Genomic DNA, 16509 nt, shown 5'->3' with positions numbered 1-16509 from the left:
TAACAATCTCAGGTGAAATATACCAATCATCTGCCCTCTCTCAATACCACAGAGGTGGACATTGTCCCATTTGGCTATTGCCTGCCATACATCACCCACCATCTAGGAAAACTCAGGGAGGGGAGGGCTGTAGTGAGTATAGAGGAACATGGTTTGGTGACATGAATCAATTAGGAAAAGGTGCAGTTTGACAGTCAGACATAAACAGTAGTTTGTACCAGGCTATCCATAAAGCTAGTCGGTGAACCTCCAATAATTTTGACCACCTCTTTCTGAAAGGGAAAGAAACATCTATGTAAGGAAAGGTGATTAATTAAATCTTAATAAATCAAATCAAATCAACTCAATGGCATTCTGCTGACTCTCTGCTCACTGCTAAGTGGCATCTGGTGACAGTTTGTTCTGCAAATCCTAGAGACAGGCCAACATTTTACTCTAGATTTGCACCAGTGCAAAAGCTGATTTGCTTCTTCAATTTAGTGTTCAGTTCACTGAAGAGTATTATTGAAAGTGGCAAAAAGATTTTATATTAGTATCGGTGCTTTTCCAGATACTACCAGAGGTTTTCAATGCTGCATGGCATCATGTCTTGGAAAGGCCCTGACACTGTTCCTTGAATGTGACAGACTGGGATACCTCTACACTGGATTGCGGGGTGACACACAGTAATGGATTTATGGATTTTCTTGGGCTCAGCACTCACTGGCAACCTGCCACACCTGACCTCTTCTAACATTAGGGTCCCAATTTTGGGAGTGAGCTGGCATAAGCCAGAAAGAGGTGGGGGCCCTGTTCCCTTCCTACTGCAGTTGACTACAAGGCCATTTTTCAGCCTGTGTGAGAAAACTATTTGGGCCCCTCCAGTAGAGGGTTTAACGCAGTTATACCTTTCATACCTGTTGAAAGACAGCCCTGGCAATGTACACTACTGATATTCTGATGGAATTTGTAGCATGCAACTGACATATTCACAGCAATCTCGGTTTATTATTTTAAACACTCGCACTTCTGCTTTTTGAACAAGAAAAGCAGGACAACCATTCTCAAAGCACTTTCAGATGACAGTTAAGTTACTGAAAATACTGGCGGTGTCTCTGAGTGGAACTTCAAAAGTAAAATCACACAGAGACATGTACATTGCATGGTCCTGTCAAAACTGAGACAGTAACTGCATCATGGATGTCACCATGAACCATAAATCCTTAGCTGGATCCCCAGCCCTAAAAGTGCTACCATACCAGTTGGTCAGAGCACTGGAAGAAGTGAAGAAAATTCTAGTTGACTTATTAGACAGTTTCCTATCATCATAGCAGAGATGCCAAGTCTCACTCATTATGAGTCTGTCACCTCTTTTCAAATCTCTCTTTCTCACTCATCAGATCTTGATCACTGCTTTCATGAGAGGGAAGCCTTTGGGGCCCTTGGTAAAAAGTGGCCTGTTCTAGTTTGGACACGTGAAATTAGCAAGTGCTGGGCCATTTTTTACCGTAGAAGGTAACAAGGACGTTTTTTTAATGGGGCGGTAAATGACCGTGCACTAATATTAAAAGTAAATATTTACTTGGCGGTAAGGGCTCATGCGCTACTCATGTGGTAAGCAGTCATTGCACGGCAATGTGGCAGCATTGCTGATTACCATAAGGAACGCCCCCCCCCCCCCACCTCCGTAGTAGAAAATAGAAAATTATTTTCTACTGTGAGAAACAGCACATGTCATCTTCAGAATTACCACTGGGTGACCGACCTACCCCAGGGGTAGTTTTGATTTAGCACACGCTACCCTGCATGTTAGCCACACTGCAACTTAGTAAAAGGTCCCCTTAGAGAAACAGACCAAGTGGTTTAACCAGTAAGAAGGAATGTGAGCAACACCTTCCTGCTTAAAGCTTCCCCTTGTCCTATCCCTTTGCCTTTACTGCACGTACATGTGCTCTGAAACCCATGTACATACTTTTAACTACTGGGTGGAAGGCAATTTTCAGCTCAAAAATGTACCCAAATTGCTCCCCATTTTGTCTGTATTCTTTCAGAGGTTCCAAAGAAAAGCCGTTGACATTTTAATGCTGCTTGATTCATTTACAAAGTAATACTACTCTTAAATCATTCTAGATTTATATCCTGAAAAATCCTACTCTTTGGCCTTGAATCTCATGCCTTGGTGTGAAAAATCTCACTCTTTGGGATGGTTTATCCTTTGCATCTCTGTCATAGGCTAGGGCAATCCTGGATTTACTCAGTGGACTTGTAGGTCTGATTTTCATGGGGACATCACATCAGTGGGAAATGAGAACTACAAAGTGACTGCATGCATTAAGATAAAACCAAGTCTGGCCAGCCTGTTCCTGCTGACCTGAAGGTACCAGTAACCGCTTAAATACAACCATAATTGTCATGATCACATCAGTCTTACCATCATGTTCCTGATAAGTCTTATAATTGCAAGATACCATTGATACTCCTGATCAGCTGACAATTCCTAGAACAGAAATCAAAAACTGTGAGTGAGGAGCAAAGTTTGCAGACAATTCCTACCAAACTGTTAGGCCTTTCTTGTTTACTTAATTATTAACCCAGTCCGTTCTACGATGGTTTTGATCTACTATGTAAATCTAGTCTCAGTGCATTCTGGGTCACAGTCCTATTTTTTTTTACTACCATCTCAAGTGCATTCTGGGAATGCACTCCTTTACTTAGCCAAATAGGGGGAGATTCCATATATGGCGCCTAAAAAAAAAAATTGGTGCTGAAATCAATGCTGACTAAGTGTATTCTATCATCAGTGCCTTGATTTAGGTGCCAATTATAGAATACGCTTAGTTGATATTTCAGCGCATAAATCTACGTGCATCCATCTACACCAATGAAAACATGGCGTAAAATCCCAGTGTGTAGATTTAGGTGCACTGGGCCTTATTCTATTACTAGGCATGTAAATTTCAGAACGCCCACAAACCGCCCATTTCCCCGCCATAACCACGCCCCTTTTTGCCTACGTTCATTAGAAGTTTGGTGCACATAGTTACAGAATACGCTTAGCAACTTGTGCGCCTAAATTCTAATCAGCGCTCATTAGCTTGTTAAGCTTGTTAAATTACGCACATTGTTATAGAAAATCTCTAGGTGCAGTTTGTAGAATCTGAGGGATAGGGTGTAACTTAGTAAAGCTTCTTCCATGTGTAAAGATAGTGAATATGCAGAAAAGTGAGTTAAAAAAATCATGCGACTGCTTGCACACATACCACTGCTACGTGATCTGCAGAGTTTGGATGGAGCAAAGACAGGGTAGGAAATTAGGTGTTGTATTTTGTAAAATATGTGTGTACACACACACACTCACACACATGTACACTACCTTCACAGCAGGTGTAAATTTGCGCACTATTGGAGACGGGTCTGGGCGCTAATTTTGCCTTTATAAAATACGTGCCTTTTTCAACTTCTCACCTATGTGCCATTTTAATACGCTGTCTAGCACAAAGCTATCTTCAATACTGACATCCTTTCTGCACTGTGCAGCCAATAATAAGCGTGTAGACCATTCATTAATCAAAAACTTGCTCTTTCTATTGGATATCATCAAATGCATCCAGAGCTATAGTAAGCAGGATCTCAGCTTACGGCCAATAATCATGGGGAAGCAGCTGCTGAATCCATGGCAATTAATAAGCAGCTGGGAGCAAACTGTACCTTAACTGAGTTGAACATACAGGCAGATACTGCATACTGGAGGGCAATTTCTTTGCCTTCGGCTTCCTAGAAGAAATTTTAAGAACAGACTTAGTTATTTCCAGGGGACAGAAAACATTTTATAAATGCCACTAAAGAAAGATCAAGCTCAAAATTACTTAAACAGAGATGTAATGCCCTGGTTGTACCAAGATATAAAAAAAAAAATATGGTCTGTTACTTATAAGGTACTAGTAAAAAAGGCCCGTTTCTGACACAAATGAAACGGGCGCTAGCAAGGATTTCCTTGGAGTGTGTATGTTTGAGAGAGAGAGTGTGTGTGAGAGATGGAGTGTGTGTGTCATAGAGAGAATGAGAGAGAGACAGAGACAGCGTGTGTGTGTGCTTGTGTGAGAGAGAGTGTGTGAGAGACAGTGTCTGTGTGTGTGTGAGACTGTGTGTGTGTGACAGAGAGACAGAGTGTAATAGACAGGGAGTGTGTCAGAGATAGTGTATGTGAGAGACAGTGAGTGAGTGAGTGAGTGAGAGCCCCCACCCCCCCTCTCGCAGGGCCCCGCTCCCCGCCCCCACCTCTCTGGTCTTAGGACCCCCTCCCCACCTCCCTCTCCCCTGCCCCCCCTCCAGCCATCCATGTCCAGTGACCCTCCTCTCCCCCTGCCCCCTGCAGCTACAAATGTCCAGCGACCCTCCCCTCTTCCCTCCAGCTACCCATGTCCAGCGACCCTCCCCTTCCCCCCCCACGGCGCATCAAACCCCCTTGCCACCCGCAGCTGCCACTGGTAACGCTGTCCAGCTGCTGCTGCTTCTCCTGTTGAGCAGCAGCAGCCGCTTCAAAAAGAAAAGAAGTGATAAATGTTTTTAAACCCAGCCCAAATCATTTGCAAATGCCCGAGTCTTACAACGTAGTCTCTGCAGCCGCTCCTCCTCTCACCTGTCATGTCACTGCGCTCCTCCTGGGTCTTACTCCAGGGGCAGTGACGTGGAGGCGAGAGGAGGAGCGGCTGCAGAGACTAAGTTGTAAGACTCGGGCATTTGCGAATGATTTGGGCTGGGTTTAAAAACATTTATCGCTTCTTTTTGTAGCGGCCGCTGCTGTTCAACAGGAGAAGCAGCAGCGGCCGGACAGCGTTACTACTGGCATCTGCGTCTGGCAAGGGGGTTTGATGCGCCTGGGGGGGGGGGGTTGGGTGTTGATGTGCTTCGGGTGGGGAGAGGGGGTGTTTGATGTGCTTCAGGTGGGGGAGGGGGTGTTTGATGTGCTTGGGGGGGAGGGGGTGTTTGATGTGCCGAGGGGAGGATTGGGTGATGCGCCGAGGGGGGGTTTCTGTGGTGCTGTGCTTGTAGTTTTTTGATGCTGGGAATCAGCTGTTAGTGACATCATCCTGGCTATGGAGCCTAGCTCAGCAACTCCAGGAGCCACGGACACAGGCAGTCCCACATTAGAATGTTGGTGGTGAGAATTATTATATAGGACTAGTACATGTGTCTCTTATATGAATGAGCTAGTGTTACTAGCCCCCTAGTGGTGGAGTGAGGAAGTACGAGATATCATATACAAGTAAATGGACGTCACAGTTTCAGTGGTGTTCCCAAATTACTCTACATGACTAAGGAGTTTGACAAGAATAATTATATACTTATTAAATAATAATAAATGGAAACACTTGTGTATATTCTTTAAATTGGTACCATTTTTAAAAGTTTGATGGTATTGATGTAGAATGGTACAAGATGTTAAATATTTTGTAATAAATTACAATGACAACAACGTGTTCAATTAACATTACTGCACTTTCCAACTTAACTTCTGTAACTGTACAAAATATCCTATGCACTTTCCCTGAACTGGGCCGTTTTTCAGATTCCCCTCAGTACCTCTGCAACTGGGACTCAGAAACTCAGCAGCAAGCAGATTTTAACAAAATACACCCTCATATAAGGATATCAAAAATGCGATCAGGTAAGTGTCATTTGCTAAGTATCTTGACCGTCAGTTCACTCAGATCTAAAGAATTTTCTTATCTAAAATAAACTTGTGGGCACACAATGTTATTACTGGTATGTGAAGCCTTTGCTTGCGGTGCAGCTGTCTTAGGTGGGTACTATAGGTGTCTTCATTCCTCGCCTCCCCGGGTGTCACTGTATACTGCCCAATTACCGCAAGGTTACTGTGGGAGCCCTTACCACCACCTCAGTGGGTGACAATAAGTGTTCCCCACTGCATGGCCATGTGGTAAGAGTTATCTTAAATATAGAACAGGAAAAGTTCTCTACGATGACGAATCACAGAAGGCAAAAGTAGAGACTAATAGACGATTCACCACTGGAGACGTGAGTCCAACAGTCTTCATTATATCGCAGGAAATATGGCCCCCGCTGCTATCCATGTCGGGTCTTGTGCATAAATGGTGCCTAATAAAGATTTACATTCTTCCTATGTGGTTACAAGTGTTAATTCGGTTCACCCCTACTTCATAATTTGACGGTTCTATAAGCAGGGATTCCTTTTCCTTTTGGCTTTGTTGTGGGGAGAGATACCAGTGCCAGAAATGGTATTCAGTACTGACTCATCAGCATTGAATTTAGACTCCTTCCTGCTTCTCCCCCACTTCTCCTTGGACTGCTTCACCTCCTGCCTCCTGATTGGTGGAGATTTGCACCCTTTTCTGAGCTCTGTCCCCTATTGGCTTTCTCCTCTTCCTCCTAGTAGGCTAGTTGCTGCCCCTCAAACTTCCAACAACCCCCAGGTCCATTTATAAAATAAATAAATAAAGACCCTGCACAATCACGGTGATTGTGGCACCTGTGATTCCCCCCTCTGGGTCTCACTAAGCCCCCTAGGCTGCTTTATTTAACTAATCCTAGAGCCAGAAACCCCCAAAATATTAATTTAATCTTTAATTCTCCCGAGCTGCCAGTGTTGTCCCGGGCCTCTGAGCATGTGTGAGGTGTGACGTCGTTGCTGCCAGTGTGTTTCTTACCAGCACTTCCCAGTCAAAAACAAGCATGTGATGGCTCAGAAAAATGGCCTGCAGGCTGCAGCACCTGTGACTGGACAGGGAACAGCGTAACCCCCACTTTCTGGCACCATCAGGAGCCTCCTCTCTGCCTAGGACCCCCTCCCCTTTTGAAGTAACAAAGACACTAGGCTTTCTTCTTAAGAATGGAGTTCCTGGTTTTTTACATTTGTTTTTATTTATACTTATGCTTTTTATAAGATGTTAATTAATTGTACTGTAAACTGTTTTGTTCTGTATAAATAAACCAGTATATCAAATTTTAATAAACATATTGAAAGAGTTTGTTCTCCTAACTCTAAGACTCCTGCATTGGCCTCTCTGGAAATTTATGAGTGCTGGGTGACTAAATTTGTACTCCATATTTTGCTACACTCCTACATGTAGGGGCAGAAATACTGGGTGACAACTTCGGATAGATTTAGGAGGGAAAAAGGTTAGGAATTTAGCACAGATTTTCAGCTCTGGGCACATAAATTCAGCTCCTACATCTAAACAAATGAACAACAGGCCTAAATGTGGGTGAATTTTCAGCAGAAAACTTTGGGCCTGATATTCATAAAAAGCTGAGCTCCTTAATTTGAGAGACTAAGACGCTCATTTTCAAAAGACAAAAACATCTCAAAAGTGGCACAAAGTGTCAGATGGATGTTTTCTCGCAAAAACATGTCACAATTTTCGAAACTCAGAATCGGGATGTTTTACACCGCACTTCATCTAAATTACAAGGGGGTGTGTGGGAGGAGTGCTTTGGGAAGGACTTGGCTGGGCTTAAAATCTGGACATTTTTCAGCAATAATGGAACAGAAACAGAAGTCCAGGACAAAAAAGAAGTGTTTTTAAAAAAATCTAGACCTGTTTCAGTCACGACTAAGTCACACGAAGGTGGCTTAACTGACCAAATGACCGCTGGAGGGATTAAAGCATGATCCCCCACTTAATCCCCAATGGTTACTGACCCCTTCCCACTCACCCCCAAAGATGTGACAGTGACAGTAGACACCAGGCTTGATGACAGCTCCAGATATTATGGCCATTCCTAAGAAAGCAGCAAGCAAGTGGATGGAGTAGCCTAATAGTCAGTGCAGTCGACAGTGAACAACGGGACATAGGTTCAAGTTCCACTTGAACTCTTTCATTTCAGTACAAATATGCAAACCCTCCTGGAGCATAGAAATACCTCCTGTACCTAAATATATAAGCGGTCTTTAACAAAGTCGCACTAGCGTTTTTAGCTTGTGGTAAAAATCAGCTGGCGGTAAATGCTGAGCCACGGGTGTCTCAGCATTTACCGTTAGCTGATTTTTACAGTGAGCTAAAAATGCTAGTGCAACTTCGTAAAAGGCTCCCTAAGTGACCTGCAATCCTGAGGGCTATTGTAGTGGTGGAACATTTGGTACAGTAGGTTTTCTCTGTTCCTGGAGGGTTCACCATACGATTTGAATGGTTTAGCTGAGATTTGTACTTGGGTCCCTTTATGGGGAGTCCATTGCACTGACCACTAGGCTGCCCGTCTACAGTGCTGGGATGTCTGTGTGGCCAGTTCACTAGGATTGCTGCCAGACTGATTTCCCTGTGCCTCATTTGTGTACATTTTTCCCTGGGACATGTTGAGCATGAAAGTATCTAGCTCAATGCAATAACTGGACAAGAAATGTAGACATTTTTCTGGTTCAATTATGGCTGTGAGCTAGATGGTTATTTTTTGAGATTTTTAGGCAAAATGTCATATCAAAAATGCCCCCTCTAAGTTATGCCCCTAAATTTGTCCTCTCTTTTCAGTCTAACACAGGATCCTAAGCTTCAGCTGAAAATTCACATAAATTTAGGAGTTATACTGATGTTCATGCTGGTCCTGTCAATCCTTACCCAATCTTGGTGAACATAACCATTTTCAAACCTAAAAAATGTATATCTTTTTGGATCAAAAATCACCTTTTCTGGACGTTTTGTACTCAGTGCATTTTTCTTTTGGGACCATTTTGAAAAGAAAAAAACAGCAATTGGGATGTCTGGGGGTCCATCGTTCTTAGTAGACTGGCCACACAGACATCCCAGCAGAGCAGTGGGGCCCCAAGGGGGCACTGCAGTGGATATCACAGAAAAGGTCCCAGGTACACATCTTATCATAAACCCCTTATATTGTATAGTCAGCCATTCTGGAGCAGAAAATTACCTACTGTACATCACCACAATAGCCCTCAAGTTTGCAGGTGTCACCTATATGCAGGTACAGTAGGTACTTAGTGTTTTTTTTTGAAGGGCTCGCACATTATACCACAACTGTACCACTTAGAGTAGGATATGGGCCTGGGTCCCTTTCTCTAAAGTCCACTGCACTGACCACTAGGCTACTCCTTGGATCTGCCTGCTACTCTAACAAGAACATAAGAACATAAACATTGCCATACTGGGACAGACCAAAGGTCCATCAGGCCCAGGATCCTGTTTCCAACAGTGGCCAATCCAGGTTACAAGTACCTGGCAAGATCCCAAAACAGTACATTTCATGCTGCTTATCCTAGAATAAGGAATGGATATTCCCCATCCATCTCAATACATAGAGTATTGTGTTCAGTTTTGGAGGCCTTATCTTGCTAAAGATGTAAAAAGACTGGAAGAGATGCAAAGAAAAGCTACAAAAATGGTATGGGATTTGTGTTGAAAACCGTACGAGGAGAGACATGCTGACCTGAACGTGTAAACCTTGCAGGAAAGGAGAAACAGGGGTGACATGATACAGATGTCAAATATTTGAAAGGTATTAATCCTCAAACGAACCTTTTCCGGAGACGGGAAGGTGGTAGAACTGTTGAAGGGGGGCAGACTCGGAGTAATGTCAGGAAGTATTATTTCATGGAGAGGGTGGTGGATACATGGAATTCCCTCCCGCAGGAGGTAGTGGAGATGAAAATGGTAATGGAATTCAAACATGCATGGGATAAACACAAAGGAATCCCGTTTGGAAGGAATGGATCTATGGAATCTTAGCTATCATAGAGCCTGGTATGTACTGTCAGTGTCACATCTTAAGTGGGTGGGAGGGGGTCTGTGACCACTGGGGAAGTAAGAGGGGTTATGCCTTAATCCCTCCAGTGGTTATTTGGGGCCCCTTTTACCAAGGCACGCTAGTGTTTTTTAGCACACAGTAAATGTTAGACGCCCATATATTCCTATGGCCGTCTCTAGCATTTAGTGCATGCTAATCATTAGTGCAGCACTACAAATGCTAGTGCACCTTTGTAAAAGACCCCTTTGGTCATTTAGGGCACTTTTGGTCACTTATTCATGATTGAAACAGGTCTAGTCAAAACACCATAATTTTTGTTCCATTATTGCAGAAAAATGTATAACTTTTGGTGAAGCCCATTTCCTGCCCAAAACACACTCCTTTGAAATTTGGACTAGCTGTGGAGAAAAGCGTCTAAAACTGGGGTGTCAAAAATTGCAACTTGGACGTTTTTTGAGAGAAAAACATCCATCTCCGTCAAGACATTTTTGGGGGGTTGAAAATGTGAGCCACAAGTTAGGTGCTCAAATGACGGCAGTTAGATGCTATTCTATAGATTAGCGCCTAATTGCTTTAGTGTGTACCTGGAAAGGGGGTGTGTGTATGGGGGACACACACACACAGGTGGCAAATATAGAATACTGTAAAGTCTAGGTGGGCCTGGATGCTAACATTTAGCAACCAACTTCTATACCTGCCTTTGACATGATGTGTTGGTGCCTAATTTGTAATTGTAATTTGTGTAATATTCTGTACATTATTATTTTTCCTTCACTTTATTGTTTGTTTATAAGCCACATTAAGCTTGAGTCTATTTCGGGCTAATGTGTGGTATAAATGTCATGAATACTTAAATAAATGCTGAATTAGGCTCTATTCTATAACAGAATATGGTGCCCAGATGCCAGTATAGAAAACTCTCGTAGTCCCAGATTTTGGGCACCTAATTTTCCCCCCGTACGTCTAGAGAGAATGTTCACTTCAGTCAGACTTACATTGATCTTTTTCCAGCTTCTGGGGACCATGAAGTGGCCAAAGGCACCTGTAATATAAAATCAGGATGAAAGAAAAAAGCAGTGAGGCTATTTTGTTTACATTTTGTGTATTGTTTTGGTAAACAACTTTTACTGGAATTTGAAACTTTATCATCTATTTAGCATCTTCAGCTTTGAATTGAAAATAGGTGATGAATCTAAGATCCTAAACTTTCCAGCTGCCTACATTTAGGCTTTATCAGAAACCTGTCTCAGTAACTGTGTCAACCTTTCATCTTTTCGGGCTGAGGCATGACTTTTTGTACACATGGCACAGGAAGAGTATTGTCCAACATTCAGCAGCTGAAAGGTCACTCACCATCGAAGCAGCAGCTCACAGTCACCAGCAGAAAGAAAACGGCGATCTTCATGGTTGCAGTAGTTGTTGATCAAGTCCAAATCTGCAGGTCCCCCAGTCGGATCAGGGGATAACTACTGCTCTGCTCAGCACTTCATTATATATAGGGGTTTACATTTCTCCCTCACTCCTCCCAACTCCTCATGTGATATCATCTGCTATCAGCACTAGGATGAAGGAAGCAACTGTAGACATGTGCCTCTCGTTTCATCATCGTTTTAGCATGCATTACCAATTCAACCTCTTTGTTTGCTATCCTCTAAATGTTAAGGCACATCCCCTAAAGATGTGGCAGTGTGACAAAACTAATCATGTATTTCTTGGCAGCAGCCATTGTATGATCACCTAATGCAGATGCTCATTACTATGGACGAGGGATCGTGTACCAAAGGCACCAGAGTCAGCACTTCTCAAAAGTCATGTTTCAGATTAGAAAATTATTATTTCTTTCCCATTTTGAGTTACTTTGTCAGAGATAGAATAGCTCTCTATTTATTGTATTTTCAATTCTGAAGAGTGAAAGCATTTATGGGGGCAGGTTATCAGCATGAACTACTGTTAGGACATGTTATTTTACCTCTAACTGGTGCTATTTTATCTTATTCAGTAAGACCTAGTTACTAACAACTGGAATGAACAGTAAAATAACATGTCTTAACACCTGCCCATGTTGATAACTACCCCCCTTAATATCAGCCCATCACTCACAGACCCCAGGAAGAACATAAGAATAGCCATACTGGGTTAGACCAAGGGTCCATCTAGTCCAGTATCCTGCTTCGAACAGTGGCCAATCCAGGTCATAAGTACCTGGCAGAAACCCAAATAATAGCAACATTCCAGAAACCCTAGGATGATAACCAATAAGGAATTTTTGTGTACCTACAAAAGGAGTCAGTGAATAATCTAGGAAAACTGATCAAAAAATCCTACATCTTGTACTAAAATAATCCACCTAAAATGAGATAGCATTTCATATATAATATTCATTCATTTCACTTCATTTATAACATGTCCTAGATGAATCACATTCATAGAAATACAAACCTGAATGAAAACCAATACAGAAAAATTTCCACAAGCCTGTCCTGCGAGTACACCGAAAACATATTAAGCACATTTGAAATATTACTCTGGGCCAAATTATGAAGAAGACGAACTTCAGATGTTAGTCTTAAGTGCTTTACGTCATGTATTGCACAAGAGTGAACCAGCAACTGAGAAATGGAAAACCTCATCTGAAACACCAACCAGCTTATAATCGAAAGACAAAAACGCCTATATTACGACCTAAATCGGGAGATAGACGTTTATCTCACAAAAACGAGTAAATCAATATAATGGAAACGAATGTTTCAGTGCGTCCGTGTCGCTCGTACGTTCACGTAAAAACGTCCAAATAAGAGGCGTGTCGGGGGCGTGTTAGGGGCGGTGATACGACGTGGACGTGTACAACGTATAACGAATAGCGAAATGGCTCTGGTTGAGCGGGAAGATGGGTGTAATATGATGGACCCGAAATAAAAGCGACCAGAGCAAGGGGGAAAGCGTCTTTAGACCCATTAGCGATTGTGCGTAGTTGGAGAGTGGCGACATTGTTGGTGAAAGAGCTGTACTGGTGGTTGCAGAGAGAAAGCCGAGTGTGTTGAGTACCTGTGACGGTCGTCTGTGTGCCCTGCCTCTTTTTGTGTCTTACCCTTTGACCGTTCCTTACTCCTACTCCTTTGCTCCATCGCCCCTTCCCCTCCCCCTATCCCTCCCCATTCACTCTTCCCACGTGTATACTCTATTCCCTGACCTCCGTTTGTCTCTGTGTTCCTGTACTGTTTGGCGAGTGAGTGGCCAGAGGGCGTGGTGGCTGGAAGTGACAGATCTGTGTGTGTTGGTGTTTGACTACTAGTCCTAATACTTGCACTGGTGGTGGGAATATGGATGCACTTAATGCACTTGTGGCATGCATGCTACACGAAGAGGCCACCCACCACAGGAGGTATTCACGGCCCCGAGTGTTTAGGCCCCGCACCACCTTCCTACAACTCACTGACCAGCAGTGTCTAACAAGGTTCAGGTTTGATAGGGCCACCATTAGTCAGCTGTGTGAGCAGCTGAAACCCCTCCTTCAGCCCCAGACACGTAGGAATAACCCCATCCCTGCCTACCTCAAAATCACTTCCTCTCTCTCTGTCCTGGCCACTGGCAGTTTTCAATCCGTATTAGCTGCTAACACAGGCCTCACCCAGGCTTCTATTTCACACTGTCTCACCCAGTTCCTGGATGCCTTCATAACTCACACCTCACACTACATCACTTTCCCCACCCCCCCCAGGCCCTGCACAACAACATGGCCGCCTTCTATGCTCTTGCTAGATTCCCCTCGGTCATCGGTGTGATAGACTGCACACACGTAGCCCTCAGACCCCCCCGGGCACACGAAGCCACCTACAGAAATAGGAAGGCATTTCATTCTATGAACATGCAAGTTGTATGTGATGCCCAGGGGGAGATATTAGACGTGTGTGCCAGGTACCCCGGCTCCACCCACGATGCCTACATCCTACAGCACTCGGGCATCTTCCGCAGGTTCGAGCGAGGGGAGTTCATTGGTGGATGGCATGCATGTACCACCCATACTATACCTCCTCCACTGGGCAACCCTCCGCCCTGGCTTCCTCCACCTCACTCCACAACCCACTATCCAAATCCCCCCGCCCCCCCTGTACCTGCTCCAAGCAATACACACTCATCTATCTCATTCTGCTTTTCTCCAAAGGTGACCGAGGCTACCCGCAGAGGACATGGCTCATGACCCCCCTGATCCACCCACAACCAGGGGCAGAAGAAACCTACAACAGGAGACATCTCAGCACCCGGGGGATCATTGAGCGCACCTTTGGTTTCTTGAAAAACCGCTTCCGCTGTCTGGACCGGTCTGGAGGAGAGCTGCTCTACAGTCCAGAAAAGGTGGCCAAGATCTTTGTGGCGTGCTGCATGTTACACAATTTGGCCCAGCGCAGAGGACAGCCTCTCCCAGAGGAGCCACAGCCACCACCAGAAGAGGCCCCAGATGAGCTGGAAGAGGAGCCCCCTCCACCCCCAGCCCACAGAGCAGAGCTCAATGCCTACCAGCTTGGCGTAAGAGCAAGACAAAGACTCATTGAAACAAGTTTTAGGTGAAAGTAAGTGAACATTTATTTATTTACATTAAGTGCATGTGTTACTGTGTTCAACCCCACCACCACCACCACCACCCCCCTCCCACACCCACCCCCCTCCCACCAACCCTCACCCTACAGCATGTCCCATCACTTTCCCCTTCCCTTCCCCCGTCCCCTCCTACCCCTCCCACGCCCTTCCTTTGCAGCTGGTGCTGCACGGGAAGTCTCTTCACCCTCTTCTGAGCTGCTGCTCCCAGTGTCCTCCTCCCTATCCCCACGTCAGCCTGCGGCTTCGGCTGCACCGTGGAAATCGGGCCACCTTGTTGGTTCTAGTGGTCTGGCCACAGGACCCAGAATGGGAGCAGATTTGGTGGGTGCTGCAGGAGTGGGTGCGGAGGCCGATGATCGCAACGCCCACCTCTTAGCTGGTGGTTGGTGGTCAGTGGAGGAGGACGTTGATGGCAGGGGCTGCTCCAGCAGCATGGGGGCTGGAGTAGGTGCTGTGCCCTGAGGGCGCAGGTGTTGGATGCTCTGCTCCAGCCATTTCAGTTGCTGGAGCACCTCCTGGTGGCTTTCACGTTGCGCCTGGAGGAGTTCCTGGTGGGCTCGCTGCTGTGCCTCCAGTGCTTGGCGCTGCAGCTCGAGTTTCTGGTGCCGGTACTCCTCCAAGCGCACGTTGTGGCGGAGTAATTCCGTGGCCAGCCGCAGGAGTTGCCTCCTTTGGCCGGATGGCCTCTGGCGAGGAGCTGGCCCCTCCTCCTCCTCCTCACCAAAGTCCTCCGGTGCTGGAGGTGCGGCCTCTGCTGGTGGTGCATGTGTCTGTGCTGCAGGTGGTGGAGGCAGAGGCTGGACTGGTGCAGGTGGTGGTGGAGGCAGAGGCTGGACAGCTGGTGCAGGTGGTGGTGGACGCAGAGGCTGGACAGTTGGTGCAGGTGGTGGTGGAGGCAGAGGCTGGACAGCTGGTGCAGGTGGTGGTGGAGGCAGAGGCTGGACAGCTGGTGCAGGTGGTGGAGGCTGGACTGCTGGTGCTGCAGGGGGTGGAAGCAGAGGCTGGACTGCTGGTGCTGCAGGCTGTGGAGGTTGAGGCTGGACTGCTGGTGTAGGGCGTTGGCCTTGCAGGCCACTAGGCCCAGCCTCCTCTGAGTCATCACCTGTATAGCACAAGAGTGAGGATTAGTGTTGGTGCAAATAACCCACTTTTGTCTTTCAGCATTCATATACATTGGCATGTCCCCCAACCTGATGACCCAGCAAAGAGATGGTGAGGAGGAATGGAATTGACACGGGTGTGAAAGAGAGAGGCCCACAGGCAGCTGGGTAGAGGTGGTGGATGAGCAGCCAAGAGAAGGACACCACTCACAACGTTGTGGACAAGCTGTTTGTTGTATAATTGTTAAATTGAACAACATTGCAGCATGTGTTGTGTTACTACTGACTTGCTAGACTGCATAGAACTGCTTTATGACCCCCATTACAGGCTCCTTCAGTTGAATGCATGTGGCCCACACTCAGTAGAGCACAGAGGTCACAGAAGGAACTAGGCACAGTTTGTTAATGGGAAAATAGGAGGGAGTAGTAGGGAAGGAAGGCCCCCAAAGTTCTGCCACAGTAGTAACCTACACACACCCATAGGAACCAACTGGAAAGTAGTATTGGGGGTGCTAAGCCCAGTGCCCCAAACTCCTCCCTGCACAGCTACATGATCTTTCCTCAATATTGGGGGTGCTCACACACCCACAGCACCCACCCTGTCTGCTTGCTCCTATAACACACATGACCACTACCACTACTCAAATAGAGCTTACAATTCAATTAAGATGCGCACACAGGACAAGTAAGAGGAAACCCAATGACAACGGTAGGAATAGGGAGTAAGGGTACAGAGTAGGGGTTACCAGGTCACAACAGCATCATAAAGGTGGCTTGTTAATGTACATAAAGAGAGCCAGAGACACTCCCCCCCACCTCCCTCCTCCTGCCCCCCACTCCTCACCTCCCTCCCCCTGGCCCCAACTTCTATAACACAAGTGTACTGCAGCACAACAGATACCCCAACTGCATAATGAAACACCTACCTGAGTCCTCAGCCTGGCCCGAGGTGTCCAGGGAGCCAATCCCGTGGATGCCCTCCTGGGGTAGGAGGGAGTGCACTATCAGCTCCATGGGGGTGAGGTTGGCTGTGTCATGGCCTGGGGGATTGGCCCCCGCCTTCCTCCTAACATCCCTCCTCAGCTTCCGCCACGTCCTC

At 45.8% G+C, this 16509-nt stretch overlaps 1 protein-coding gene across 6 annotated transcripts in view; it reads right to left on the bottom strand.

Annotated features, from left to right (window-relative positions):
- LOC115475336 (glycine-rich cell wall structural protein 1-like) overlaps window positions 1–11235 on the bottom strand; it is a 33800-nt gene extending 22565 nt beyond the window's left edge. For 2 of the 6 annotated variants that reach the window (XM_030210963.1, XM_030210964.1), the window contains exons 1-5: window positions 11068–11235; window positions 10710–10756; window positions 3688–3753; window positions 2411–2476; window positions 219–272 (exon numbers count right to left, since the gene is read on the bottom strand). In XM_030210963.1, the coding sequence (XP_030066823.1) occupies window positions 219–272; window positions 2411–2476; window positions 3688–3753; window positions 10710–10756; window positions 11068–11119 (285 nt within the window). In that variant the 5' untranslated portion in view covers window positions 11120–11235. The remainder of the gene's footprint in view (window positions 1–218; window positions 273–2410; window positions 2477–3687; window positions 3754–10709; window positions 10757–11067) is intronic. The other 4 variants (XM_030210968.1, XM_030210967.1, XM_030210966.1 and 1 more) reach the window with 3 other exon arrangements.
- Between the last annotated feature and the right edge of the window lie 5274 nt (window positions 11236–16509).

The sequence above is a fragment of the Microcaecilia unicolor genome, chromosome 8 (genome assembly GCF_901765095.1).
Source record: "Microcaecilia unicolor chromosome 8, aMicUni1.1, whole genome shotgun sequence".
In the NCBI taxonomy this organism is placed as follows: Eukaryota; Metazoa; Chordata; class Amphibia; order Gymnophiona; family Siphonopidae; genus Microcaecilia; species Microcaecilia unicolor.
This window is presented reverse-complemented; position numbering and strand designations above follow the sequence as displayed.